This window comes from Cydia strobilella, chromosome 18 (genome assembly GCF_947568885.1).
Source record: "Cydia strobilella chromosome 18, ilCydStro3.1, whole genome shotgun sequence".
Classification (NCBI taxonomy): domain Eukaryota; kingdom Metazoa; phylum Arthropoda; class Insecta; order Lepidoptera; family Tortricidae; genus Cydia; species Cydia strobilella.
In genome coordinates this window covers 2638868-2666781 of record NC_086058.1, presented here as the reverse complement: position 1 = coordinate 2666781, position 27914 = coordinate 2638868, and the positions used below count along the sequence as shown (strand labels likewise).

The following is a 27914-nucleotide window of genomic DNA, read 5'->3' as shown; positions in this document are numbered from 1 at the left end:
CGAGTATAATTTCTTTCTAGTATAAAATATGTTAATTAAGCTCTGTAAAAACAAAGCTATGAATATACAAATACAAAAAGGCTTAAAAATAATAATACAAACTAGGTATAAATAAACATAAAATAAAGGCCCTATAAATAAAACACGTCCTCCAAGTCACTGCCGATGGGCAGTGTGCCCAGAAGGCTGGCTGCATTGCCACGTTGAATGGCAATGCTAATGCGTTGAGCAAAATACTGGCCAGCCTTCTGGTCCCTTGTGGCGTCTATAAGGCGCGCCGCTATCTCTTTGTATACCCGGCGCGCGCTTGGCCCCCATGGCCCCAGCGTTTCGACCCCAAACGCCTCAAAAATATAACTGCTGCCAAGGGTGGCATATTTATTATACAAAAGTAAGTACATTTGCATTGGATTTAGTATTTTCGTACCAAATAACAATAATAAGATTTTAAAATTTAAGTACAGTTAGTGTCGTTATAATTGTTTTCAGTATGCTTCACGAAGGATCAAGATTGTTTAATCCATCATTGTAGTGCGAGCGAGCGGGAAAACGTGGTAGAAGGGATCGGCATACTGAGCTCGCATAGCCCGCCGCAGCGCGTAAAATACCTAAACACGCTCAACGCCGAAATGTAATAGCGCTCTTAATAAATCTCGTAAAGCGTAAGGCGCTCAAAAAACAGTTATATTTCATATACATAAAGCTAAGCTTTTTGAGACATCAAGAGCTCTCACCTGCATCAAAGAATTAAATAATTTTGACTGCCTGATAATCCTTTTTAATCCCCTACGCAAAAAGAGGGGTGTTATATGTTTGACACTAATGTCTGTCTGTCTGTGGCATCGTAGAACTCTCCAATGGATGGGCCGATTTCGATGCGGTTTTTTTACGTGAAAGCGAGTTCTCTTGCGGTGGTTCTATGTTTCATAGAAATCGATCCAGCAGTTTGAAGAGTATCAGCTCTTTTCCAAAATGATGAAGCATTTTTAGCATAAAATATATTTTGTTGGCATAGGGCATAGGGGCAAACTCAAACCAATTAACTATCTCGGAGGAGATAAGAAATATACGGCTTTGGCCGGCGATGTGTACCAATTCAATCCCGTGGCTTTATCGAATGGGAGCAATAGCGACCTATGTTCACGGCCAGTGTTGGCCGAAACGTTAATGCAATTAACCATTAACCAGTACAAATTGAACCGTAAACTGTAACTGTCCGTGACGGTTTACGGTTCAATTTGTACTGGTTAATGGTTAATTGCAATTAACGTTTGGCCAACACTGCTCACGGCCACTAGATCAAATTTGGACCCCTTTCGGGCCAGGGCCCATGGCGTTTAGCCTCTAGGAGGATATAACCAAACGAACTAGCCATTAACAGGCATTCCCCTCTGTCGAAAATAGTCGGCCAATGGTCATACATAATGTATGGACTGACGTTTATCTGACATGGCTATTTTGACGTTACGCATACATTTCACGTTCCCCTCCCCCGCAATAATTGGCACTTTTTTGTACAGCAAATTACAGACGTGGCGGCTCCGTTTGGTTATATCCTCCTAGTTTAGCCTGTTTTGCCACTATAGTTACGCCACTGGATATATAGTTACATTGAGTATCTCGTCAGGATATTGGTCGACGACCTCCTTGACGCCCTCGCGCTTGTCCACCGGGAACGTCACCAGCGTGTGCGGCGGCAGGTGCTCCGACTCTATCTTCGTCATTGATGCGATGATCTAACGAATGTAAAATAATTATATAATTGTGAAATTGTGGATTATGAAATACCTAATCAAGATATTGGGGGTCTCCTACCTACAGACAACATCAGACTTGTATCATGAACGCTAATAAAGAATCGCATAAAATAGTCCCTTTAACAAAGTACGAAGTGTCCCAAAAATCTAACTGTGTGGTACGTGCTTACTCGTATACATATTTGACATCACAATACGGGTAGTTGGTACAAAGATAAATTCGTCTACCTATATATGTCTCTATTGCTTTTGCAATAATATTAGTTACACGAATTTGAAAGTTTGCAGCAGCCCCTTTTGATACCCGCCGGGTACTTTTGTAGCCACCTTCCACAATCTTTAGTAGGTAGTAGGTACCTTAGGGAAGAACAGCTTCAGTCCGTTGGCTTTGGCGAGGTTATTGGGCGGCGAGTACAGGCCGGGCACGAACAGCCCGCCCGGGGGGATGTACTCCTCGCCCTCAACCTCCACGTCCGAGTGAAACTCCTCCACTACCTCCTCGGGAGGGGCTTCTTCAGTCGGCTGGAAAATACACCGATATATTAATAAATCAATACGAGGAACCCAGAAGCTATCTTAGAACAGTATGAAACTGTTGCACCAAACCGTCTGTCACCGTTAAAACGTTGGCTAAATTTGATTGTGCGTAAAGTTTCATACTCCTCAGCTCTTTATTGTTTATAGATTTTAGACGGACTTACATTGGGTTCCGCCGACGCAGGCAGCTATATAGGTATATCATTAGTATGTATATACAAAGAGGATATAATAAGATAGAGCGGTACTGTCATAGTAAATTTTGTAACCCCAGTAAATTCACTGCCATCTATCGACACACCTTAAAACTAAAAATGAAGATTTATAAAAATACTATAAAATGTATTTAAATATGGATAAATGTTTTTTTTTATTTGCATTAATTATTTTTATGATTTTGACCCATGTTCTTTCACTGATATACGTTAAAATTGTTAAATAACAAACGAAACCGTCAACGCCATCTATACGACAGTAGGTCAAAGCTAGTAGCGCCCTCTGATCGAGAATCAAATTTTCTTGATTTTCGAGGCACGTTTTTCCTTAGACTGTATCCATCTATTACGGAGTTATATCTATCTTTGGTATATATGATACTTACATTACAGCCTCTACGTCCTCCGTCTGCTCCGGCTTTCTGTCCTTCAGATAGCTCCCCTTCCTCCATTTCTGGCAGCTGTTACTCCGTCACTGGTGGCTCCGGCGATGCGGGCAGCTGGAGTGTTACTTACAGCCTCAGCGTCCTCCGTCTGCTCTGCCTTCTCCCCTTCAGGTAGCTCCCCCTCTTCCCCCTCTGGCAGTTGTTCCTCTTCCGTCGCTGGTTCGGGCTCCGGCGACGCGGGCAACTGGAATGTGTAAATGTGTTCCATGACTATCTATAGATAGTCATAGAATCATGGAACACAAGATCCGTAATTCCGGGTGTGACAGCTATAAAACATCTATTTCAATTTACGTTTATTCATGTTTAACGTAAAGTTATGAATAAAGGTCTATTCTAAAGGTAATAGTATGATTTTTTTTAGCTGACCGACTAGGAGCTGAGAGCTCATTTTGTGAACAATGGCATTGTTCTCGGTTGTTTGTAACTACCGCAAATAGCAAATAATAGCAAGTAACAAAAAATGCATACAAACAACTTTCTTCTCTGAGTGTGAGTGTTTATTCTTTGTCAGTTAAAACAAAACAAACCCCAGCCGCGATGCGCGCCATCTTCTCCTCCTCTAGGCGCTGTTTCTCCTGCGCCAGGCGCTCCTCTTCGGCCTCGCGCGCCAGTCGCGCCTGCTCCGCCTCCAGACGCAGTCGCTCCTCCTCCTCTTCTCTCTGAAACCAATATAGAAAATCATTGACCGAGTAGAAACGGGTCGCCGGTTAAAAGTAGCGGATACTGAACTGGAAGCCGTTTATTGAGGTTTCTGTTGTTGCACTTCTCTCGGTGTCTTACTGATACGTAGCGATGGGTTGCTGTTTCTTCTGGTAATCAGGTGGCATCTATTAATTAGGCCGATGGCAACTAACCTGTTTCTGCAGCATGACGTAACGGTCGCGCCACACTTCCCTCGGCATATTGCTGATGGCGGCGTAGCGCTCGTACGCCGCGATGGGCGGGACTTGTGTTTCTTCTATTAATCGGCTGCCATTATACCTAACCTATTTTTGCAACATGTCATTGTACCGATCGCGCCGCACTTCCCTCGGCGTCTTGCTGATGGCGGCGTAGCGCTCGTACGCCGGGATGGCCGGGACTTGTTTCTTCTATTAATCAGGTGGCGTTAACTAACCTGTTTTTGCAACATGTCATTGTAACGGTCGCGCCGCACTTCCCTCGGCGTCTTGCTGATGGTGGCGTAGTGCTCGTACGCCGGGATGGGCTGGACTTGCTTCTGGTGGCATTATATAACTAACCAGTTTCTGCAACATGGCGTTGTAGCGGTCGCGCCGCACTTCCCTCGGCGTCTTGCTGATGGTGGCGTAGCGCTCGTACGCCGGGATAGGCGGGATTTGCTTCTCCGGGGGTACGTCTTCTTTGGGCACTGGGATCATCTCGTACAGAAAGTGGCGAAGCACCTCTGTAATCATTATTTTGTATAATAAGTATCTATTTTCAAGTAACTGCCACTATAGGTACGTAATAAATGACGATTTATGTATACAGCCTCAGGCCTGACGAGGTTGGCCAAGTTCAAATATAAAAATACTACAATAGCTGTGCCTAGAGTAGGTGGAGACTGAACTGCCTACTCACATTGCCATGTTTCAATAAAAATAAAAATCTCTATCTCCCTTTCTTCCTCCTTTTGTAGGTATCAAGACAAAAAATATGCAAAGCCATATTGAACGGTGGCGTTGCCTGTTAACTCGAGAACATCAGCGGCGACTCGGCGGTAGGTACTTCATTAAGGCGCGAGGTACGAAGAATATTAGGCATCTAAATGAAAAAATTCTTACGAACAAAGTTCCTAAAGTCGTTATCGAAAAACTTAAAGAGCACGACGAGCGCCGGCCCGTGGCAGAGCGCATGGACGCAGGCCTCGTTGGGCTCAACGTCGCTCATGTATAGCACCTCGGGTATCATGTCCTCTGTTATCTGAATCTCCTCCTTGGCTCCTACTTGTATGCCTGCAATGGGAATTGGAATGTTGTCAATAATTTCTTTTACAATTTCGAGTGCCGAGCTATCCTACACAGAGCGTTGCTGGGAACCCATTAATCCGTTTCTTAATTAGTGTAAACTGTACTTACCGAGTACGTCCCAGTTCTCGTATAGGTAAGCCTGGTGGCAGTGCGGGAAGAACAGTATGAAGTTCAGGCTGGCCACGGCGTGTGACAGCCGTTCGGAGTCCCGTTTACTAATTAGTCTAAACTGTACTTACCGAGTACGTCCCAGTTCTCGTATAGGTCATAGTAAGCCTGGTGGCAGTGCGGGAAGAACAGTATAAAGTTCAGGCCTGCCATGGAGTGTGACAGCCATTCGGAGTCCTGTTTATTAATTAGAGTGTAAACTGTACTTACCGAGTACGTCCCAGTTCTCGTATAGGTCATAGTAAGCCTGGTGGCAGTGCGGGAAGAACAGTATGAAGTTCAGGCTGGCCACGGCGTGTGACAGCCGTTCGGAGACTCGTTTCTTGCGAGCCGCTAGAGTGGCGACTCGTATGTGCTCTTCCTCCGCTTTTATCTGAGATTCTAGCTTTAATTCGTCTTCGAAGCGCGCCTGGATTTAAATAATATAATATATTTATCCATTTATCCCCTCATCTGTGGAAAACAAACATGGCTACTTTTGCGCGTCTGTGGAACCCGATTTTGGTCGTCCCATCGAGAAGCATTCCAGTGTCGAGTAATTTGCTAAAATTTTATTTTCTTCGGTTGTTTATGGAATTAAAGCCAGGATTTTGGATGACTTAATGTCTAATAAACTATCTAAAAAAATATGCATTATCATTTCAATATACTCTTGTTACGACTGTATGTTTGGCTTCATTCCTAGGGTGACACGATGTAGACCATATTAAATTTATGGATTTTTGAATTAGTATAATCCGTTTCCTGCCTTATTTCATTCGTTTATCGTTTATGTTCCAGATTTATGTAACGTATATATTAGGAAATTAAAACATGTGGGGGTCATGAGTAAATATTTCAAAATAAACTGCTTGAGGTATTCTACCAAAATGGTGCCATCACTTAGCTATACAGGCCCCGTAGCCCGTAGACAACATGCCAATCGTTAACGCCCCGTAGCGAACGAAACACTGTCACTGTCACACTAATATGGAAGAGTGATAGAGAAACACAAAGCGCTTCGACAGTGAAGCGATAGCGATGGTCACCTTGGCTAGGCCGCCAGCTCAGCTTTATTTAGGGTTGTCAAAATTAAAGTCATTATCTTATCTGTGGTCGTACGCGCAAAGGACGTCAAGTTGGGCCAACCCTAATAATTTCTCGGAGCAATGCTGAGCCGAACGGAGCCGAGAATGTGCCGAAAGGATCAGTTTCGCCCCTAAGTCAATGTCAACTAAATTCACTAACTGTCTCTTCTGGCAGCTGCTCAGATATATCCTGCTTGTGCCGCTCGGCGCCCGTGTCAATCTCCTTCTGTGTTAATGCCAACTCCTCCTCGATGATGCGACACAGCTCAATCCCGTTCGCGCCGAACAGCGCGCGGGTCAGCTTGCCTTTCTAAAACAAACAGGATGTTCAATTTGGCTTGGCACCGACTTCTAGCATATCAGTTGCTAGCGCATATAAAAAGCATAATGTTTTATTTTTACCTTTTTAATCGGTTTTTATCTGTACATTTTACTAATAGCCTACTACGCGCTACAGCGTGCAACGGCGTAGCAATCGTAGCATAGGTACGCGGTAAGGCTTACCGCCCTTACCCGGCGGGAAAGCGCTAAATGAAAATGACTCAATGACCGATATTCTTAACACATTCACTGCCAGCGATCCGCTACGCTGGTTCGTAGGCGTTATTTTAGTTCCTCTCGCTCGCACTAAACCAATGCAAGAGGGACGCTATGAGTTTATACCGGGTTCCCCTCATCTGGCATAATATTGTTTGTCAGAAATACACTTCGCATAACACGTATCGCAGAAAACTTTCGGTCGAATGATATTTGCGCATAGATATATTGCGATAAGAAATTTAGGAAAGCAATATTATGCGAAAAGCAGTATGCCCAAAGTATTTCTGCCAAACGATATTTCTACCAACTAACATTATGCTATACAAAAAACTTTTTGCAACACAATCGGGAACCGGTGTGAAGTTAGCGGCCAAAAGTTGGCGGCCAAATGTTAGCGCCAATCAGCCGCCAACATTTGGCCGCCAACTTCACACTAAAATTAACCTACCAAATTAAGAAGTCCGTAATAAATCTCTCCATACATAACAGAAATGGTATAAACATAAATTATTAATATAGAAAAATAACTATTTACTCAACGTTAAGGCGTGCTTAAGGCAGTGTCCCGTTAAATCATGATATTTTTTTCACCTAACTACTAGATCGATGATTGGGGTCGCACTATATATATGTCTCATTAGATATGTAATAGGCAATTCAAGTCAGCTTTTAGTAGAGCTGTACCTCGTTTAGTTTGGACGCTATGAGTCTGCGGCCGAAATATGTCTGAACTTGTGGAGAACTATGTGTTTAAGATTTAATTTTTTTCACCTAATTTCTAGATCGATGAATTTGGTCGCACAATATACGTCTCATTGGACATCTAATAGGGTATTCAAATTAGATTTTAGTAGAGCTGTACCTCGTTTAGTTTGGACGCTATGAGTGAGCGGCCGAAATATATGTCTGAATTTGTGGAGAACTATGATTAACATTTAATTGTTTTCACCTAACTTCTAGATCGATGAATTTGGTCGCACTATATACGTCTCATTAGGCATCTTATAGGCTATTCAAATCAGATTTTAGTAGAGCTGTACCTCGTTTAGTTTGGACGCTATGAGTCAGCGGCCGAAATATGTCTGAACTTGTGGCGATCTTGTTAAGATTTAATTTTTTTCACCTAACTTCCAGACCGATGAATTTGGTCACACTATATATATCTCATTAGACATCTAATATGCTATTCAAATTAGATTTTAGTAGAGTTGTACCTCGTTTAGTTTAGACGCTATGAGTCAGCGGCCGAAATAGGTCTGAACTTGTGGAGAACTATGTTTAAGATTTAATTTTTTTCACCTTACTTCTAGATCGATGAATTTGGTCGCACTACATACGTCTCATTAGACATCTAAAAGGCTATTCAAATCAGATTTTAGTAGAGCTGTACCTCGTTTAGTTTGGACGCTATGAGTCAGCGGCCGAAATATGTCTGAACTTGTGGAAAACTATGTGTTTAAGATTTAATTTTTTTCTCCTAATTTCTAGATCGATGATTTTGGTCCCACTATATATGTCTCATTAGACATCTAATAGACTATTCAAATCAGATTTTCGTAGAGCTGTACCTCGTTTAGTTTGGACGCTATGAGTCAGCGGCCGAAATATGTCTGAACTTGTGGAGAACTATGTGTTTAAGATTTAATTTTTTTCTCCTAATTTCTAGATCGATGATTTTGGTCCCACTATATATGTCTCATTAGACATCTAATAGACTATTCAAATCAGATTTTAGTAGAGCTGTACCTCGTTTAGTTTGGACGCTATGAGACAGCGGCCGAAATATGTCTGAACTTGTGGAGAACTATGTGTTTAAGATTTAATTTTTTTCTCCTAATTTCTAGATCGATGATGTTGGTCCCACTATATATGTCTCATTAGACATCTAATAGGCTATTCAAATCAGATTTTAGTAGAGCTGTACCTCGTTTAGTTTGGACGCTATGAGTCAGCGGCCGAAATATGTCTGAACTTGTGGAGAACTATGTGTTTAAGATTTAATTTTTTTCACCTAACTTCTAGATCGATGAATTTGGTCGCACTATATATGTCTCATTAGACATCTTATAGGCTATTCAAATCAGATTTTAGTAGAGCTGTACCTCGTTTAGTTTGAACGCTATGAGTCAGCGGCCGAAATATGTCTGAACTTGTGGAGAACTATGTGTTTAAGATTTATTTTTTTTCACCTAACTTCTAGATCGATGAATTTGGTCCCACTATATATGTCTCATTAGACATCTAATAGGCTATTCAAATCAGATTTTAGTAGAGCTGTACCTCGTTTAGTTTGGACGCTATGAGTCAGCGGCCGAAATACGTCTGAACTTGTGGAGAACTATGATTAACATTTAATTGTTTTCACCTAACTTCTAGATCGATGAATTTGGTCGCACTATATACGTCTCATTAGGCATCTTATAGGCTATTCAAATCAGATTTTAGTAGAGCTGTACCTCGTTTAGTTTGGACGCTATGAGTCAGCGGCCGAAATATGTCTGAACTTGTGGCGATCTTGTTAAGATTTAATTTTTTTCACCTAACTTCCAGACCGATGAATTTGGTCGCACTATATGTGTCTCATTAGACATCTAATATGCTATTCAAATTAGATTTTAGTAGAGTTGTACCTCGTTTAGTTTGGACGCTATGAGTCAGCGGCCGAAATAGGTCTGAACTTGTGGAGAACTATGTTTAAGATTTAATTTTTTTCACCTTACTTCTAGATCGATGAATTTGGTCGCACTATATATGTCTCATTAGACCTCTAATAGGCTATTCAAATCAGATTTTAGTAGAGCTGTACCTCGTTTAGTTTGGACGCTATGAGTCAGCGGCCGAAATAGGTCTGAACTTGTGGAGAACTATGTTTAAGATTTAATTTTTTTCACCTAACTTCTAGATCGATGAATTTGGTCGCACTATATACGTCTCATTAGACATCTAATAGGGTATTCAAATTAGATTTTAGTAGAGCTGTACCTCGTTTAGTTTGGACGCTATGAGTCAGCGGCCGAAATATGTCTGAACTTGTGGAGAACTATGTGTTTAAGATTTAATTTTTTTCACCTAACTTCTAGATCGATGAATTTGGTCCCACTATATATGTCTCATTAGACATCTAATAGGCTATTCAAATCAGATTTTAGTAGAGCTGTACCTCGTTTAGTTTGGACGCTATGAGACAGCGGCCGAAATATGTCTGAACTTGTGGAGAACTATGTGTTTAAGATTTAATTTTTTTCTCCTAATTTCTAGATCGATGATTTTGGTCCCACTATATATGTCTCATTATACATCTAATAGGCTATTCAAATCAGATTTTAGTAGAGCTGTACCTCGTTTAGTTTGGACGCTATGAGTCAGCGGCCGAAATATGTCTGAACTTTGGAGAACTATGTTTAAGATTTAATTTTTTTCACCTTACTTCTAGATCGATGAATTTGGTCGCACTACATATGTCTCATTAGACATCTAAAAGGCTATTCAAATCAGATTTTCGTAGAGCTGTACCTCGTTTAGTTTGGACGCTATGAGTCAGCGGCCGAAATATGTCTGAACTTGTGGAGAACTATGTGTTTAAGATTTAATTTTTTTCTCCTAATTTCTAGATCGATGATTTTGGTCCCACTATATATGTCTCATTAGACATCTTATAGGCTATTCAAATCAGATTTTAGTAGAGCTGTACCTCGTTTAGTTTGAACGCTATGAGTCAGCGGCCGAAATATGTCTGAACTTGTGGAGAACTATGTGTTTAAGATTTAATTTTTTTCACCTAACTTCTAGATCGATGAATTTGGTCGCACTATATATGTCTCATTAGACATCTAATAGGCTATTCAAATCAGATTCTAGTAGAGCTGTACCTCGTTTAGTTTGGACGCTATGAGTCAGCGGCCGAAATAGGTCTGAACTTGTGGAGAACTATGTTTAAGATTTAATTTTTTTCACCTAACTTTTAGATCGATGAATTTGGTCGCACTATATATGTCTCATTAGACATCTAATAGGCTATTCAAATCAGATTTTAGTAGAGCTGTACCTCGTTTAGTTTGGACGCTATGAGTCAGCGGCCGAAATATGTCTGAACTTGTGGAGAACTATGTGTTTAAGATTTAATTTTTTTCACCTAACTTCTAGATCGATGAATTTGGTCTCACTATATATGTCTCATTAGACATCTAATAGGCTATTCAAATCAGATTTTAGTAGAGCTGTACCTCGTTTAGTTTGGACGCTATGAGTCAGCGGCCGAAATAGGTCTGAACTTGTGGAGAACTATGTTTAAGATTTAATTTTTTTCACCTTACTTCTAGATCGATGAATTTGGTCGCACTATATATGTCTCATTAGACATCTAATAGGCTATTCAAATTAGATTTTAGTAGAGTTGTACCTCGTTTAGTTTGGACGCTATTAGTCAGCGGCCGAAATATGTCTGATCTTGTGGAGAACTATGTGTTTAAGATTTAATTTTTTTCACCTAACTTCTAGATCGATGAATTTGGTCGCACTATATACGTCTCATTAGACATCTTATAGGCTATTCAAATCAGATTTTAGTAGAGCTGTACCTCGTTTAGTTTGAACGCTATGAGTCAGCGGCCGAAATATGTCTGAACTTGTGGAGAACTATGTGTTTGAGATTTAATTTTTTTCTCCTAATTTCTAGATCGATGATTTTGGTCCCACTATATATGTCTCATTAGACATCTAATAGGCTATTCAAATCAGATTTTAGTAGAGCTGTACCTCGTTTAGTTTGGACGCTATGAGTCAGCGGCCGAAATATGTCTGAACTTTGGAGAACTATGTTTAAGATTTAATTTTTTTCACCTTACTTCTAGATCGATGAATTTGGTCGCACTATATATGTCTCATTAGACATCTAATAGGCTATTCAAATCAGATTTTAGTAGAGCTGTACCTCGTTTAGTTTGGACGCTATGAGACAGCGGCCGAAATATGTCTGAACTTGTGGAGAACTATGTGTTTAAGATTTAATTTTTTTCTCCTAATTTCTAGATCGATGATTTTGGTCCCACTATATATGTCTCATTAGACATCTAATAGGCTATTCAAATCAGATTTTAGTAGAGCTGTACCTCGTTTAGTTTGGACGCTATTAGTCAGCGGCCGAAATATGTCTGATCTTGTGGAGAACTATGTGTTTAAGATTTAATTTTTTTCACCTAACTTCTAGATCGATGAATTTGGTCGCACTATATACGTCTCATTAGACATCTTATAGGCTATTCAAATCAGATTTTAGTAGAGCTGTACCTCGTTTAGTTTGAACGCTATGAGTCAGCGGCCGAAATATGTCTGAACTTGTGGAGAACTATGTGTTTAAGATTTAATTTTTTTCACCTAACTTCTAGATCGATGAATTTGGTCACACTATATATGTCTCATTAGACATCTAATAGGCTATTCAAATCAGATTTTAGTAGAGCTGTACCTCGTTTAGTTTGGACGCTATGAGTCAGCGGCCGAAATAGGTCTGAACTTGTGGAGAACTATGTTTAAGATTTAATTTTTTTCACCTTACTTCTAGATCGATGAATTTGGTCGCACTATATATGTCTCATTAGACATCTAATAGGCTATTCAAATCAGATTTTAGTAGAGCTGTACCTCGTTTAGTTTGGACGCTATGAGACAGCGGCCGAAATATGTCTGAACTTGTGGAGAACTATGTGTTTAAGATTTAATTTTTTTCTCCTAATTTCTAGATCGATGATTTTGGTCCCACTATATATGTCTCATTAGACATCTAATAGGCTATTCAAATCAGATTTTAGTAGAGCTGTACCTCGTTTAGTTTGGACGCTATTAGTCAGCGGCCGAAATATGTCTGATCTTGTGGAGAACTATGTGTTTAAGATTTAATTTTTTTTCACCTAACTTCTAGATCGATGAATTTGGTCGCACTATATACGTCTCATTAGACATCTTATAGGCTATTCAAATCAGATTTTAGTAGAGCTGTACCTCGTTTAGTTTGAACGCTATGAGTCAGCGGCCGAAATATGTCTGAACTTGTGGAGAACTATGTGTTTAAGATTTAATTTTTTTCTCCTAATTTCTAGATCGATGATTTTGGTCCCACTATATATGTCTCATTAGACATCTAATAGGCTATTCAAATCAGATTTTAGTAGAGCTGTACCTCGTTTAGTTTGGACGCTATGAGTCAGCGGCCGAAATATGTCTGAACTTTGGAGAACTATGTTTAAGATTTAATTTTTTTCACCTTACTTCTAGATCGATGAATTTGGTCGCACTATATATGTCTCATTAGACATCTAATAGGCTATTCAAATCAGATTTTAGTAGAGCTGTACCTCGTTTAGTTTGGACGCTATGAGACAGCGGCCGAAATATGTCTGAACTTGTGGAGAACTATGTGTTTAAGATTTAATTTTTTTCTCCTAATTTCTAGATCGATGATTTTGGTCCCACTATATATGTCTCATTAGACATCTAATAGGCTATTCAAATCAGATTTTAGTAGAGCTGTACCTCGTTTAGTTTGGACGCTATGAGTCAGCGGCCGAAATATGTCTGATCTTGTGGAGAACTATGTGTTTAAGATTTAATTTTTTTCACCTAACTTCTAGATCGATGAATTTGGTCGCACTATATACGTCTCATTAGATATCTTATAGGCTATTCAAATCAGATTTTAGTAGAGCTGTACCTCGTTTAGTTTGAACGCTATGAGTCAGCGGCCGAAATATGTCTGAACTTGTGGAGAACTATGTGTTTAAGATTTAATTTTTTTCACCTAACTTCTAGATCGATGAATTTGGTCCCACTATATATGTCTCATTAGACATCTAATAGGCTATTCAAATCAGATTTTAGTAGAGCTGTACCTCGTTTAGTTTGGACGCTATGAGACAGCGGCCGAAATATGTCTGAACTTGTGGAGAACTATGTGTTTAAGATTTAATTTTTTTCTCCTAATTTCTAGATCGATGATTTTGGTCCCACTATATATGTCTCATTAGACATCTAATAGGCTATTCAAATCAGATTTTAGTAGAGCTGTACCTCGTTTAGTTTGGACGCTATGAGTCAGCGGCCGAAATATGTCTGAACTTTGGAGAACTATGTTTAAGATTTAATTTTTTTCACCTTACTTCTAGATCGATGAATTTGGTCGCACTATATATGTCTCATTAGACATCTAATAGGCTATTCAAATCAGATTTTAGTAGAGCTGTACCTCGTTTAGTTTGGACGCTATGAGACAGCGGCCGAAATATGTCTGAACTTGTGGAGAACTATGTGTTTAAGATTTAATTTTTTTCTCCTAATTTCTAGATCGATGATTTTGGTCCCACTATATATGTCTCATTAGACATCTAATAGGCTATTCAAATCAGATTTTAGTAGAGCTGTACCTCGTTTAGTTTGGACGCTATGAGTCAGCGGCCGAAATATGTCTGATCTTGTGGAGAACTATGTGTTTAAGATTTAATTTTTTTCACCTAACTTCTAGATCGATGAATTTGGTCGCACTATATACGTCTCATTAGATATCTTATAGGCTATTCAAATCAGATTTTAGTAGAGCTGTACCTCGTTTAGTTTGAACGCTATGAGTCAGCGGCCGAAATATGTCTGAACTTGTGGAGAACTATGTGTTTAAGATTTAATTTTTTTCACCTAACTTCTAGATCGATGAATTTGGTCCCACTATATATGTCTCATTAGACATCTAATAGGCTATTCAAATCAGATTTTAGTAGAGCTGTACCTCGTTTAGTTTGGACGCTATGAGACAGCGGCCGAAATATGTCTGAACTTGTGGAGAACTATGTGTTTAAGATTTAATTTTTTTCTCCTAATTTCTAGATCGATGATTTTGGTCCCACTATATATGTCTCATTAGACATCTAATAGGCTATTCAAATCAGATTTTAGTAGAGCTGTACCTCGTTTAGTTTGGACGCTATGAGTCAGCGGCCGAAATATGTCTGAACTTTGGAGAACTATGTTTAAGATTTAATTTTTTTCACCTTACTTCTAGATCGATGAATTTGGTCGCACTATATATGTCTCATTAGACATCTAATAGGCTATTCAAATCAGATTTTAGTAGAGCTGTACCTCGTTTAGTTTGGACGCAATGAGTCAGCGGCCGAAATATGTCTGAACTTGTGGAGAACTATGTGTTTAAGATTTAATTTTTTTCTCCTAATTTCTAGATCGATGATTTTGGTCCCACTATATATGTCTCATTAGACATCTAATAGGCTATTCAAATCAGATTTTAGTAGAGCTGTACCTCGTTTAGTTTGGACGCTATGAGTCAGCGGCCGAAATATGTCTGAACTTTGGAGAACTATGTTTAAGATTTAATTTTTTTCACCTTACTTCTAGATCGATGAATTTGGTCGCACTATATATGTCTCATTAGACATCTAATAGGCTATTCAAATCAGATTTTAGTAGAGCTGTACCTCGTTTAGTTTGGACGCTATGAGTCAGCGGCCGAAATATGTCTGAACTTTGGAGAACTATGTTTAAGATTTAATTTTTTTCACCTTACTTCTAGATCGATGAATTTGGTCGCACTATATATGTCTCATTAGACATCTAATAGGCTATTCAAATCAGATTTTAGTAGAGCTGTACCTCGTTTAGTTTGGACGCAATGAGTCAGCGGCCGAAATATGTCTGAACTTGTGGAGAACTATGTGTTTAAGATTTAATTTTTTTCTCCTAATTTCTAGATCGATGATTTTGGTCCCACTATATATGTCTCATTAGACATCTAATAGGCTATTCAAATCAGATTTTAGTAGAGCTGTACCTCGTTTAGTTTGGACGCTATGAGTCAGCGGCCGAAATATGTCTGAACTTTGGAGAACTATGTTTAAGATTTAATTTTTTTCACCTTACTTCTAGATCGAAGAATTTGGTCGCACTATATATGTCTCATTAGACATCTAATAGGCTATTCAAATCAGATTTTAGTAGAGCTGTACCTCGTTTAGTTTGGACGCTATGAGTCAGCGGCCGAAATATGTCTGAACTTGTGGCGATCTTGTTAAGATTTAATTTTTTTCACCTAACTTCCAAACCGATGAATTTGGTCGCACTATATATGTCTCATTAGACATCTAATATGCTATTCAAATTAGATTTTAGTAGAGTTGTACCTCGTTTAGTTTGGACGCTATGAGTCAGCGGCCGAAATAGGTCTGAACTTGTGGAGAACTATGTTTAAGATTTAATTTTTTTCACCTTACTTCTAGATCGATGAATTTGGTCGCACTACATATGTCTCATTAGACATCTAAAAGGCTATTCAAATCAGATTTTCGTAGTGCTGTACCTCGTTTAGTTTGGACGCTATGAGTCAGCGGCCGAAATATGTCTGAACTTGTGGAGAACTATGTGTTTAAGATTTAATTTTTTTCTCCTAATTTCTAGATCGATGATTTTGGTCCCACTATATATGTCTCATTAGACATCTAATAGGCTATTCAAATCAGATTTTAGTAGAGCTGTACCTCGTTTAGTTTGAACGCTATGAGTCAGCGGCCGAAATATGTCTGAACTTGTGGAGAACTATGTGTTTAAGATTTAATTTTTTTCACCTAACTTCTAGATCGATGAATTTGGTCGCACTATATATGTCTCATTATACATCTAATAGGCTATTCAAATCAGATTCTAGTAGAGCTGTACCTCGTTTAGTTTGGACGCTATGAGTCAGCGGCCGAAATAGGTCTGAACTTGTGGAGAACTATGTTTAAGATTTAATTTTTTTCACCTAACTTCTAGATCGATGAATTTGGTCGCACTATATATGTCTCATTAGACATCTAATAGGCTATTCAAATCAGATTTTAGTAGAGCTGTACCTCGTTTAGTTTGGACGCTATGAGTCAGCGGCCGAAATATGTCTGAACTTGTGGAGAACTATGTGTTTAAGATTTAATTTTTTTCACCTAACTTCTAGATCGATGAATTTGGTCACACTATATATGTCTCATTAGACATCTAATAGGCTATTCAAATCAGATTTTAGTAGAGCTGTACCTCGTTTAGTTTGGACGCTATGAGTCAGCGGCCGAAATAGGTCTGAACTTGTGGAGAACTATGTTTAAGATTTAATTTTTTTCACCTTACTTCTAGATCGATGAATTTGGTCGCACTATATATGTCTCATTAGACATCTAATAGGCTATTCAAGTTAGATTTTAGTAGAGTTGTACCTCGTTTAGTTTGGACGCTATGAGTCAGCGGCCGAAATAGGTCTGAACTTGTGGAGAACTATGTTTAAGATTTAATTTTTTTCACCTTACTTCTAGATCGATGAATTTGGTCGCACTATATATGTCTCATTAGACATCTAATAGGCTATTCAAGTCAGATTTTAGTAGAGCTGTACCTCGTTTAGTTTGGACGCTATGAGACAGCGGCCGAAATATGTCTGAACTTGTGGAGAACTATGTGTTTAAGATTTAATTTTTTTCTCCTAATTTCTAGATCGATGATTTTGGTCCCACTATATATGTCTCATTAGACATCTAATAGGCTATTCAAATCAGATTTTAGTAGAGCTGTACCTCGTTTAGTTTGGACGCTATGAGTCAGCGGCCGAAATATGTCTGATCTTGTGGAGAACTATGTGTTTAAGATTTAATTTTTTTCACCTAACTTCTAGATCGATGAATTTGGTCGCACTATATACGTCTCATTAGATATCTTATAGGCTATTCAAATCAGATTTTAGTAGAGCTGTACCTCGTTTAGTTTGAACGCTATGAGTCAGCGGCCGAAATATGTCTGAACTTGTGGAGAACTATGTGTTTAAGATTTAATTTTTTTCACCTAACTTCTAGATCGATGAATTTGGTCCCACTATATATGTCTCATTAGACATCTAATAGGCTATTCAAATCAGATTTTAGTAGAGCTGTACCTCGTTTAGTTTGGACGCTATGAGACAGCGGCCGAAATATGTCTGAACTTGTGGAGAACTATGTGTTTAAGATTTAATTTTTTTCTCCTAATTTCTAGATCGATGATTTTGGTCCCACTATATATGTCTCATTAGACATCTAATAGGCTATTCAAATCAGATTTTAGTAGAGCTGTACCTCGTTTAGTTTGGACGCTATGAGTCAGCGGCCGAAATATGTCTGAACTTTGGAGAACTATGTTTAAGATTTAATTTTTTTCACCTTACTTCTAGATCGATGAATTTGGTCGCACTATATATGTCTCATTAGACATCTAATAGGCTATTCAAATCAGATTTTAGTAGAGCTGTACCTCGTTTAGTTTGGACGCAATGAGTCAGCGGCCGAAATATGTCTGAACTTGTGGAGAACTATGTGTTTAAGATTTAATTTTTTTCTCCTAATTTCTAGATCGATGATTTTGGTCCCACTATATATGTCTCATTAGACATCTAATAGGCTATTCAAATCAGATTTTAGTAGAGCTGTACCTCGTTTAGTTTGGACGCTATGAGTCAGCGGCCGAAATATGTCTGAACTTTGGAGAACTATGTTTAAGATTTAATTTTTTTCACCTTACTTCTAGATCGATGAATTTGGTCGCACTATATATGTCTCATTAGACATCTAATAGGCTATTCAAATCAGATTTTAGTAGAGCTGTACCTCGTTTAGTTTGGACGCTATGAGTCAGCGGCCGAAATATGTCTGAACTTTGGAGAACTATGTTTAAGATTTAATTTTTTTCACCTTACTTCTAGATCGATGAATTTGGTCGCACTATATATGTCTCATTAGACATCTAATAGGCTATTCAAATCAGATTTTAGTAGAGCTGTACCTCGTTTAGTTTGGACGCAATGAGTCAGCGGCCGAAATATGTCTGAACTTGTGGAGAACTATGTGTTTAAGATTTAATTTTTTTCTCCTAATTTCTAGATCGATGATTTTGGTCCCACTATATATGTCTCATTAGACATCTAATAGGCTATTCAAATCAGATTTTAGTAGAGCTGTACCTCGTTTAGTTTGGACGCTATGAGTCAGCGGCCGAAATATGTCTGAACTTTGGAGAACTATGTTTAAGATTTAATTTTTTTCACCTTACTTCTAGATCGATGAATTTGGTCGCACTATATATGTCTCATTAGACATCTAATAGGCTATTCAAATCAGATTTTAGTAGAGCTGTACCTCGTTTAGTTTGGACGCTATGAGTCAGCGGCCGAAATATGTCTGAACTTGTGGCGATCTTGTTAAGATTTAATTTTTTTCACCTAACTTCCAAACCGATGAATTTGGTCGCACTATATATGTCTCATTAGACATCTAATATGCTATTCAAATTAGATTTTAGTAGAGTTGTACCTCGTTTAGTTTGGACGCTATGAGTCAGCGGCCGAAATAGGTCTGAACTTGTGGAGAACTATGTTTAAGATTTAATTTTTTTCACCTTACTTCTAGATCGATGAATTTGGTCGCACTACATATGTCTCATTAGACATCTAAAAGGCTATTCAAATCAGATTTTCGTAGTGCTGTACCTCGTTTAGTTTGGACGCTATGAGTCAGCGGCCGAAATATGTCTGAACTTGTGGAGAACTATGTGTTTAAGATTTAATTTTTTTCTCCTAATTTCTAGATCGATGATTTTGGTCCCACTATATATGTCTCATTAGACATCTAATAGGCTATTCAAATCAGATTTTAGTAGAGCTGTACCTCGTTTAGTTTGAACGCTATGAGTCAGCGGCCGAAATATGTCTGAACTTGTGGAGAACTATGTGTTTAAGATTTAATTTTTTTCACCTAACTTCTAGATCGATGAATTTGGTCGCACTATATATGTCTCATTATACATCTAATAGGCTATTCAAATCAGATTCTAGTAGAGCTGTACCTCGTTTAGTTTGGACGCTATGAGTCAGCGGCCGAAATAGGTCTGAACTTGTGGAGAACTATGTTTAAGATTTAATTTTTTTCACCTAACTTCTAGATCGATGAATTTGGTCGCACTATATATGTCTCATTAGACATCTAATAGGCTATTCAAATCAGATTTTAGTAGAGCTGTACCTCGTTTAGTTTGGACGCTATGAGTCAGCGGCCGAAATATGTCTGAACTTGTGGAGAACTATGTGTTTAAGATTTAATTTTTTTCACCTAACTTCTAGATCGATGAATTTGGTCACACTATATATGTCTCATTAGACATCTAATAGGCTATTCAAATCAGATTTTAGTAGAGCTGTACCTCGTTTAGTTTGGACGCTATGAGTCAGCGGCCGAAATAGGTCTGAACTTGTGGAGAACTATGTTTAAGATTTAATTTTTTTCACCTTACTTCTAGATCGATGAATTTGGTCGCACTATATATGTCTCATTAGACATCTAATAGGCTATTCAAATTAGATTTTAGTAGAGTTGTACCTCGTTTAGTTTGGACGCTATGAGTCAGCGGCCGAAATAGGTCTGAACTTGTGGAGAACTATGTTTAAGATTTAATTTTTTTCACCTTACTTCTAGATCGATGAATTTGGTCGCACTATATATGTCTCATTAGACATCTAATAGGCTATTCAAGTCAGATTTTAGTAGAGCTGTACCTCGTTTAGTTTGGACGCTATGAGTCAGCGGCCGAAATATGTCTGAACTTTGGAGAACTATGTTTAAGATTTAATTTTTTTCACCTTACTTCTAGATCGATGAATTTGGTCGCACTATATATGTCTCATTAGACATCTAATAGGCTATTCAAATCAGATTTTAGTAGAGCTGTACCTCGTTTAGTTTGGACGCTATGAGTCAGCGGCCGAAATATGTCTGAACTTGTGGAGAACTATGTGTTTAAGATTTAATTTTTTTCACCTAACTTCTAGATCGATGAATTTGGTCCCACTATATATGTCTCATTAGACATCTAATAGGCTATTCAAATCAGATTTTTAGTAGAGCTGTACCTCGTTTAGTTTGGACGCTATGAGACAGCGGCCGAAATATGTCTGAACTTGTGGAGAACTATGTGTTTAAGATTTAATTTTTTTCACCTAACTTCTAGATCGATGAATTTGGTCACACTATATATGTCTCATTAGACATCTAATAGGCTATTCAAATCAGATTTTAGTAGAGCTGTACCTCGTTTAGTTTGGACGCTATGAGTCAGCGGCCGAAATAGGTCTGAACTTGTGGAGAACTATGTTTAAGATTTAATTTTTTTCACCTTACTTCTAGATCGATGAATTTGGTCGCACTATATATGTCTCATTAGACATCTAATAGGCTATTCAAATTAGATTTTAGTAGAGTTGTACCTCGTTTAGTTTGGACGCTATGAGTCAGCGGCCGAAATAGGTCTGAACTTGTGGAGAACTATGTTTAAGATTTAATTTTTTTCACCTTACTTCTAGATCAATGAATTTGGTCGCACTATATATGTCTCATTAGACATCTAATAGGCTATTCAAATCAGATTTTAGTAGAGCTGTACCTCGTTTAGTTTGGACGCTATGAGTCAGCGGCCGAAATAGGTCTGAACTTGTGGAGAATTATGTTTAAGATTTAATTTTTTTCACCTAACTTCTAGATCGATGAATTTGGTCGCACTATATACGTCTCATTAGACATCTAATAGGGTATTCAAATTAGATTTTAGTAGAGCTGTACCTCGTTTAGTTTGGACGCTATTAGTCAGCGGCCGAAATATGTCTGATCTTGTGGAGAACTATGTGTTTAAGATTTAATTTTTTTCACCTAACTTCTAGATCGATGAATTTGGTCGCACTATATACGTCTCATTAGACATCTTATAGGCTATTCAAATCAGATTTTAGTAGAGCTGTACCTCGTTTAGTTTGAACGCTATGAGTCAGCGGCCGAAATATGTCTGAACTTGTGGAGAACTATGTGTTTAAGATTTAATTTTTTTCTCCTAATTTCTAGATCGATGATTTTGGTCCCACTATATATGTCTCATTAGACATCTAATAGGCTATTCAAATCAGATTTTAGTAGAGCTGTACCTCGTTTAGTTTGGACGCTATGAGTCAGCGGCCGAAATATGTCTGAACTTTGGAGAACTATGTTTAAGATTTAATTTTTTTCACCTTACTTCTAGATCGATGAATTTGGTCGCACTATATATGTCTCATTAGACATCTAATAGGCTATTCAAATCAGATTTTAGTAGAGCTGTACCTCGTTTAGTTTGGACGCTATGAGACAGCGGCCGAAATATGTCTGAACTTGTGGAGAACTATGTGTTTAAGATTTAATTTTTTTCTCCTAATTTCTAGATCGATGATTTTGGTCCCACTATATATGTCTCATTAGACATCTAATAGGCTATTCAAATCAGATTTTAGTAGAGCTGTACCTCGTTTAGTTTGGACGCTATGAGTCAGCGGCCGAAATATGTCTGATCTTGTGGAGAACTATGTGTTTAAGATTTAATTTTTTTCACCTAACTTCTAGATCGATGAATTTGGTCGCACTATATACGTCTCATTAGATATCTTATAGGCTATTCAAATCAGATTTTAGTAGAGCTGTACCTCGTTTAGTTTGAACGCTATGAGTCAGCGGCCGAAATATGTCTGAACTTGTGGAGAACTATGTGTTTAAGATTTAATTTTTTTCACCTAACTTCTAGATCGATGAATTTGGTCCCACTATATATGTCTCATTAGACATCTAATAGGCTATTCAAATCAGATTTTAGTAGAGCTGTACCTCGTTTAGTTTGGACGCTATGAGACAGCGGCCGACATATGTCTGAACTTGTGGAGAACTATGTGTTTAAGATTTAATTTTTTTCTCCTAATTTCTAGATCGATGATTTTGGTCCCACTATATATGTCTCATTAGACATCTAATAGGCTATTCAAATCAGATTTTAGTAGAGCTGTACCTCGTTTAGTTTGGACGCTATGAGTCAGCGGCCGAAATATGTCTGAACTTTGGAGAACTATGTTTAAGATTTAATTTTTTTCACCTTACTTCTAGATCGATGAATTTGGTCCCACTATATATGTCTCATTAGACATCTAATAGGCTATTCAAATCAGATTTTAGTAGAGCTGTACCTCGTTTAGTTTGAACGCTATGAGTCAGCGGCCGAAATATGTCTGAACTTGTGGAGAACTATGTGTTTAAGATTTAATTTTTTTCACCTAACTTCTAGATCGATGAATTTGGTCGCACTATATATGTCTCATTATACATCTAATAGGCTATTCAAATCAGATTCTAGTAGAGCTGTACCTCGTTTAGTTTGGACGCTATGAGTCAGCGGCCGAAATAGGTCTGAACTTGTGGAGAACTATGTTTAAGATTTAATTTTTTTCACCTAACTTCTAGATCGATGAATTTGGTCGCACTATATATGTCTCATTAGACATCTAATAGGCTATTCAAATCAGATTTTAGTAGAGCTGTACCTCGTTTAGTTTGGACGCTATGAGTCAGCGGCCGAAATATGTCTGAACTTGTGGAGAACTATGTGTTTAAGATTTAATTTTTTTCACCTAACTTCTAGATCGATGAATTTGGTCACACTATATATGTCTCATTAGACATCTAATAGGCTATTCAAATCAGATTTTAGTAGAGCTGTACCTCGTTTAGTTTGGACGCTATGAGACAGCGGCCGAAATATGTCTGAACTTGTGGAGAACTATGTGTTTAAGATTTAATTTTTTTCTCCTAATTTCTAGATCGATGATTTTGGTCCCACTATATATGTCTCATTAGACATCTAATAGGCTATTCAAATCAGATTTTAGTAGAGCTGTACCTCGTTTAGTTTGGACGCTATGAGTCAGCGGCCGAAATATGTCTGATCTTGTGGAGAACTATGTGTTTAAGATTTAATTTTTTTCACCTAACTTCTAGATCGATGAATTTGGTCGCACTATATACGTCTCATTAGATATCTTATAGGCTATTCAAATCAGATTTTAGTAGAGCTGTACCTCGTTTAGTTTGAACGCTATGAGTCAGCGGCCGAAATATGTCTGAACTTGTGGAGAACTATGTGTTTAAGATTTAATTTTTTTCACCTAACTTCTAGATCGATGAATTTGGTCCCACTATATATGTCTCATTAGACATCTAATAGGCTATTCAAATCAGATTTTAGTAGAGCTGTACCTCGTTTAGTTTGGACGCTATGAGACAGCGGCCGAAATATGTCTGAACTTGTGGAGAACTATGTGTTTAAGATTTAATTTTTTTCTCCTAATTTCTAGATCGATGATTTTGGTCCCACTATATATGTCTCATTAGACATCTAATAGGCTATTCAAATCAGATTTTAGTAGAGCTGTACCTCGTTTAGTTTGGACGCTATGAGTCAGCGGCCGAAATATGTCTGAACTTTGGAGAACTATGTTTAAGATTTAATTTTTTTCACCTTACTTCTAGATCGATGAATTTGGTCGCACTATATATGTCTCATTAGACATCTAATAGGCTATTCAAATCAGATTTTAGTAGAGCTGTACCTCGTTTAGTTTGGACGCAATGAGTCAGCGGCCGAAATATGTCTGAACTTGTGGAGAACTATGTGTTTAAGATTTAATTTTTTTCTCCTAATTTCTAGATCGATGATTTTGGTCCCACTATATATGTCTCATTAGACATCTAATAGGCTATTCAAATCAGATTTTAGTAGAGCTGTACCTCGTTTAGTTTGGACGCTATGAGTCAGCGGCCGAAATATGTCTGAACTTTGGAGAACTATGTTTAAGATTTAATTTTTTTCACCTTACTTCTAGATCGATGAATTTGGTCGCACTATATATGTCTCATTAGACATCTAATAGGCTATTCAAATCAGATTTTAGTAGAGCTGTACCTCGTTTAGTTTGGACGCTATGAGTCAGCGGCCGAAATATGTCTGAACTTTGGAGAACTATGTTTAAGATTTAATTTTTTTCACCTTACTTCTAGATCGATGAATTTGGTCGCACTATATATGTCTCATTAGACATCTAATAGGCTATTCAAATCAGATTTTAGTAGAGCTGTACCTCGTTTAGTTTGGACGCAATGAGTCAGCGGCCGAAATATGTCTGAACTTGTGGAGAACTATGTGTTTAAGATTTAATTTTTTTCTCCTAATTTCTAGATCGATGATTTTGGTCCCACTATATATGTCTCATTAGACATCTAATAGGCTATTCAAATCAGATTTTAGTAGAGCTGTACCTCGTTTAGTTTGGACGCTATGAGTCAGCGGCCGAAATATGTCTGAACTTTGGAGAACTATGTTTAAGATTTAATTTTTTTCACCTTACTTCTAGATCGATGAATTTGGTCGCACTATATATGTCTCATTAGACATCTAATAGGCTATTCAAATCAGATTTTAGTAGAGCTGTACCTCGTTTAGTTTGGACGCTATGAGTCAGCGGCCGAAATATGTCTGAACTTGTGGCGATCTTGTTAAGATTTAATTTTTTTCACCTAACTTCCAAACCGATGAATTTGGTCGCACTATATATGTCTCATTAGACATCTAATATGCTATTCAAATTAGATTTTAGTAGAGTTGTACCTCGTTTAGTTTGGACGCTATGAGTCAGCGGCCGAAATAGGTCTGAACTTGTGGAGAACTATGTTTAAGATTTAATTTTTTTCACCTTACTTCTAGATCGATGAATTTGGTCGCACTACATATGTCTCATTAGACATCTAATAGGCTATTCAAATCAGATTTTCGTAGTGCTGTACCTCGTTTAGTTTGGACGCTATGAGTCAGCGGCCGAAATATGTCTGAACTTGTGGAGAACTATGTGTTTAAGATTTAATTTTTTTCTCCTAATTTCTAGATCGATGATTTTGGTCCCACTATATATGTCTCATTAGACATCTTATAGGCTATTCAAATCAGATTTTAGTAGAGCTGTACCTCGTTTAGTTTGAACGCTATGAGTCAGCGGCCGAAATATGTCTGAACTTGTGGAGAACTATGTGTTTAAGATTTAATTTTTTTCACCTAACTTCTAGATCGATGAATTTGGTCGCACTATATATGTCTCATTATACATCTAATAGGCTATTCAAATCAGATTCTAGTAGAGCTGTACCTCGTTTAGTTTGGACGCTATGAGTCAGCGGCCGAAATAGGTCTGAACTTGTGGAGAACTATGTTTAAGATTTAATTTTTTTCACCTAACTTCTAGATCGATGAATTTGGTCGCACTATATATGTCTCATTAGACATCTAATAGGCTATTCAAATCAGATTTTAGTAGAGCTGTACCTCGTTTAGTTTGGACGCTATGAGTCAGCGGCCGAAATATGTCTGAACTTGTGGAGAACTATGTGTTTAAGATTTAATTTTTTTCACCTAACTTCTAGATCGATGAATTTGGTCACACTATATATGTCTCATTAGACATCTAATAGGCTATTCAAATCAGATTTTAGTAGAGCTGTACCTCGTTTAGTTTGGACGCTATGAGTCAGCGGCCGAAATAGGTCTGAACTTGTGGAGAACTATGTTTAAGATTTAATTTTTTTCACCTTACTTCTAGATCGATGAATTTGGTCGCACTATATATGTCTCATTAGACATCTAATAGGCTATTCAAATTAGATTTTAGTAGAGTTGTACCTCGTTTAGTTTGGACGCTATGAGTCAGCGGCCGAAATAGGTCTGAACTTGTGGAGAACTATGTTTAAGATTTAATTTTTTTCACCTTACTTCTAGATCGATGAATTTGGTCGCACTATATATGTCTCATTAGACATCTAATAGGCTATTCAAGTCAGATTTTAGTAGAGCTGTACCTCGTTTAGTTTGGACGCTATGAGTCAGCGGCCGAAATATGTCTGAACTTTGGAGAACTATGTTTAAGATTTAATTTTTTTCACCTTACTTCTAGATCGATGAATTTGGTCGCACTATATATGTCTCATTAGACATCTAATAGGCTATTCAAATCAGATTTTAGTAGAGCTGTACCTCGTTTAGTTTGGACGCTATGAGTCAGCGGCCGAAATATGTCTGAACTTGTGGAGAACTATGTGTTTAAGATTTAATTTTTTTCACCTAACTTCTAGATCGATGAATTTGGTCCCACTATATATGTCTCATTAGACATCTAATAGGCTATTCAAATCAGATTTTTAGTAGAGCTGTACCTCGTTTAGTTTGGACGCTATGAGACAGCGGCCGAAATATGTCTGAACTTGTGGAGAACTATGTGTTTAAGATTTAATTTTTTTCACCTAACTTCTAGATCGATGAATTTGGTCACACTATATATGTCTCATTAGACATCTAATAGGCTATTCAAATCAGATTTTAGTAGAGCTGTACCTCGTTTAGTTTGGACGCTATGAGTCAGCGGCCGAAATAGGTCTGAACTTGTGGAGAACTATGTTTAAGATTTAATTTTTTTCACCTTACTTCTAGATCGATGAATTTGGTCGCACTATATATGTCTCATTAGACATCTAATAGGCTATTCAAATTAGATTTTAGTAGAGTTGTACCTCGTTTAGTTTGGACGCTATGAGTCAGCGGCCGAAATAGGTCTGAACTTGTGGAGAACTATGTTTAAGATTTAATTTTTTTCACCTTACTTCTAGATCAATGAATTTGGTCGCACTATATATGTCTCATTAGACATCTAATAGGCTATTCAAATCAGATTTTAGTAGAGCTGTACCTCGTTTAGTTTGGACGCTATGAGTCAGCGGCCGAAATAGGTCTGAACTTGTGGAGAACTATGTTTAAGATTTAATTTTTTTCACCTAACTTCTAGATCGATGAATTTGGTCGCACTATATACGTCTCATTAGACATCTAATAGGGTATTCAAATTAGATTTTAGTAGAGCTGTACCTCGTTTAGTTTGGACGCTATTAGTCAGCGGCCGAAATATGTCTGATCTTGTGGAGAACTATGTGTTTAAGATTTAATTTTTTTCACCTAACTTCTAGATCGATGAATTTGGTCGCACTATATACGTCTCATTAGACATCTTATAGGCTATTCAAATCAGATTTTAGTAGAGCTGTACCTCGTTTAGTTTGAACGCTATGAGTCAGCGGCCGAAATATGTCTGAACTTGTGGAGAACTATGTGTTTAAGATTTAATTTTTTTCTCCTAATTTCTAGATCGATGATTTTGGTCCCACTATATATGTCTCATTAGACATCTAATAGGCTATTCAAATCAGATTTTAGTAGAGCTGTACCTCGTTTA

The 27914-nt window shown here is 37.8% G+C and overlaps 1 protein-coding gene across 1 annotated transcript in view; it reads right to left on the bottom strand.

The window, feature by feature from the left end:
• Nucleotides 1–27914, bottom strand: part of LOC134749624 (uncharacterized) — an 82904-nt gene that overhangs the window by 8252 nt on the left and 46738 nt on the right. Inside the window, exons 4-11 of the mRNA XM_063684640.1 lie at nt 6324–6473; nt 5307–5505; nt 4743–4913; nt 4200–4363; nt 3486–3617; nt 2986–3139; nt 2115–2332; nt 1611–1736 (exon numbers count right to left, since the gene is read on the bottom strand). Of these exons, the coding sequence (XP_063540710.1) occupies nt 1611–1736; nt 2115–2332; nt 2986–3139; nt 3486–3617; nt 4200–4363; nt 4743–4913; nt 5307–5505; nt 6324–6473 (1314 nt within the window). The remainder of the gene's footprint in view (nt 1–1610; nt 1737–2114; nt 2333–2985; nt 3140–3485; nt 3618–4199; nt 4364–4742; nt 4914–5306; nt 5506–6323; nt 6474–27914) is intronic.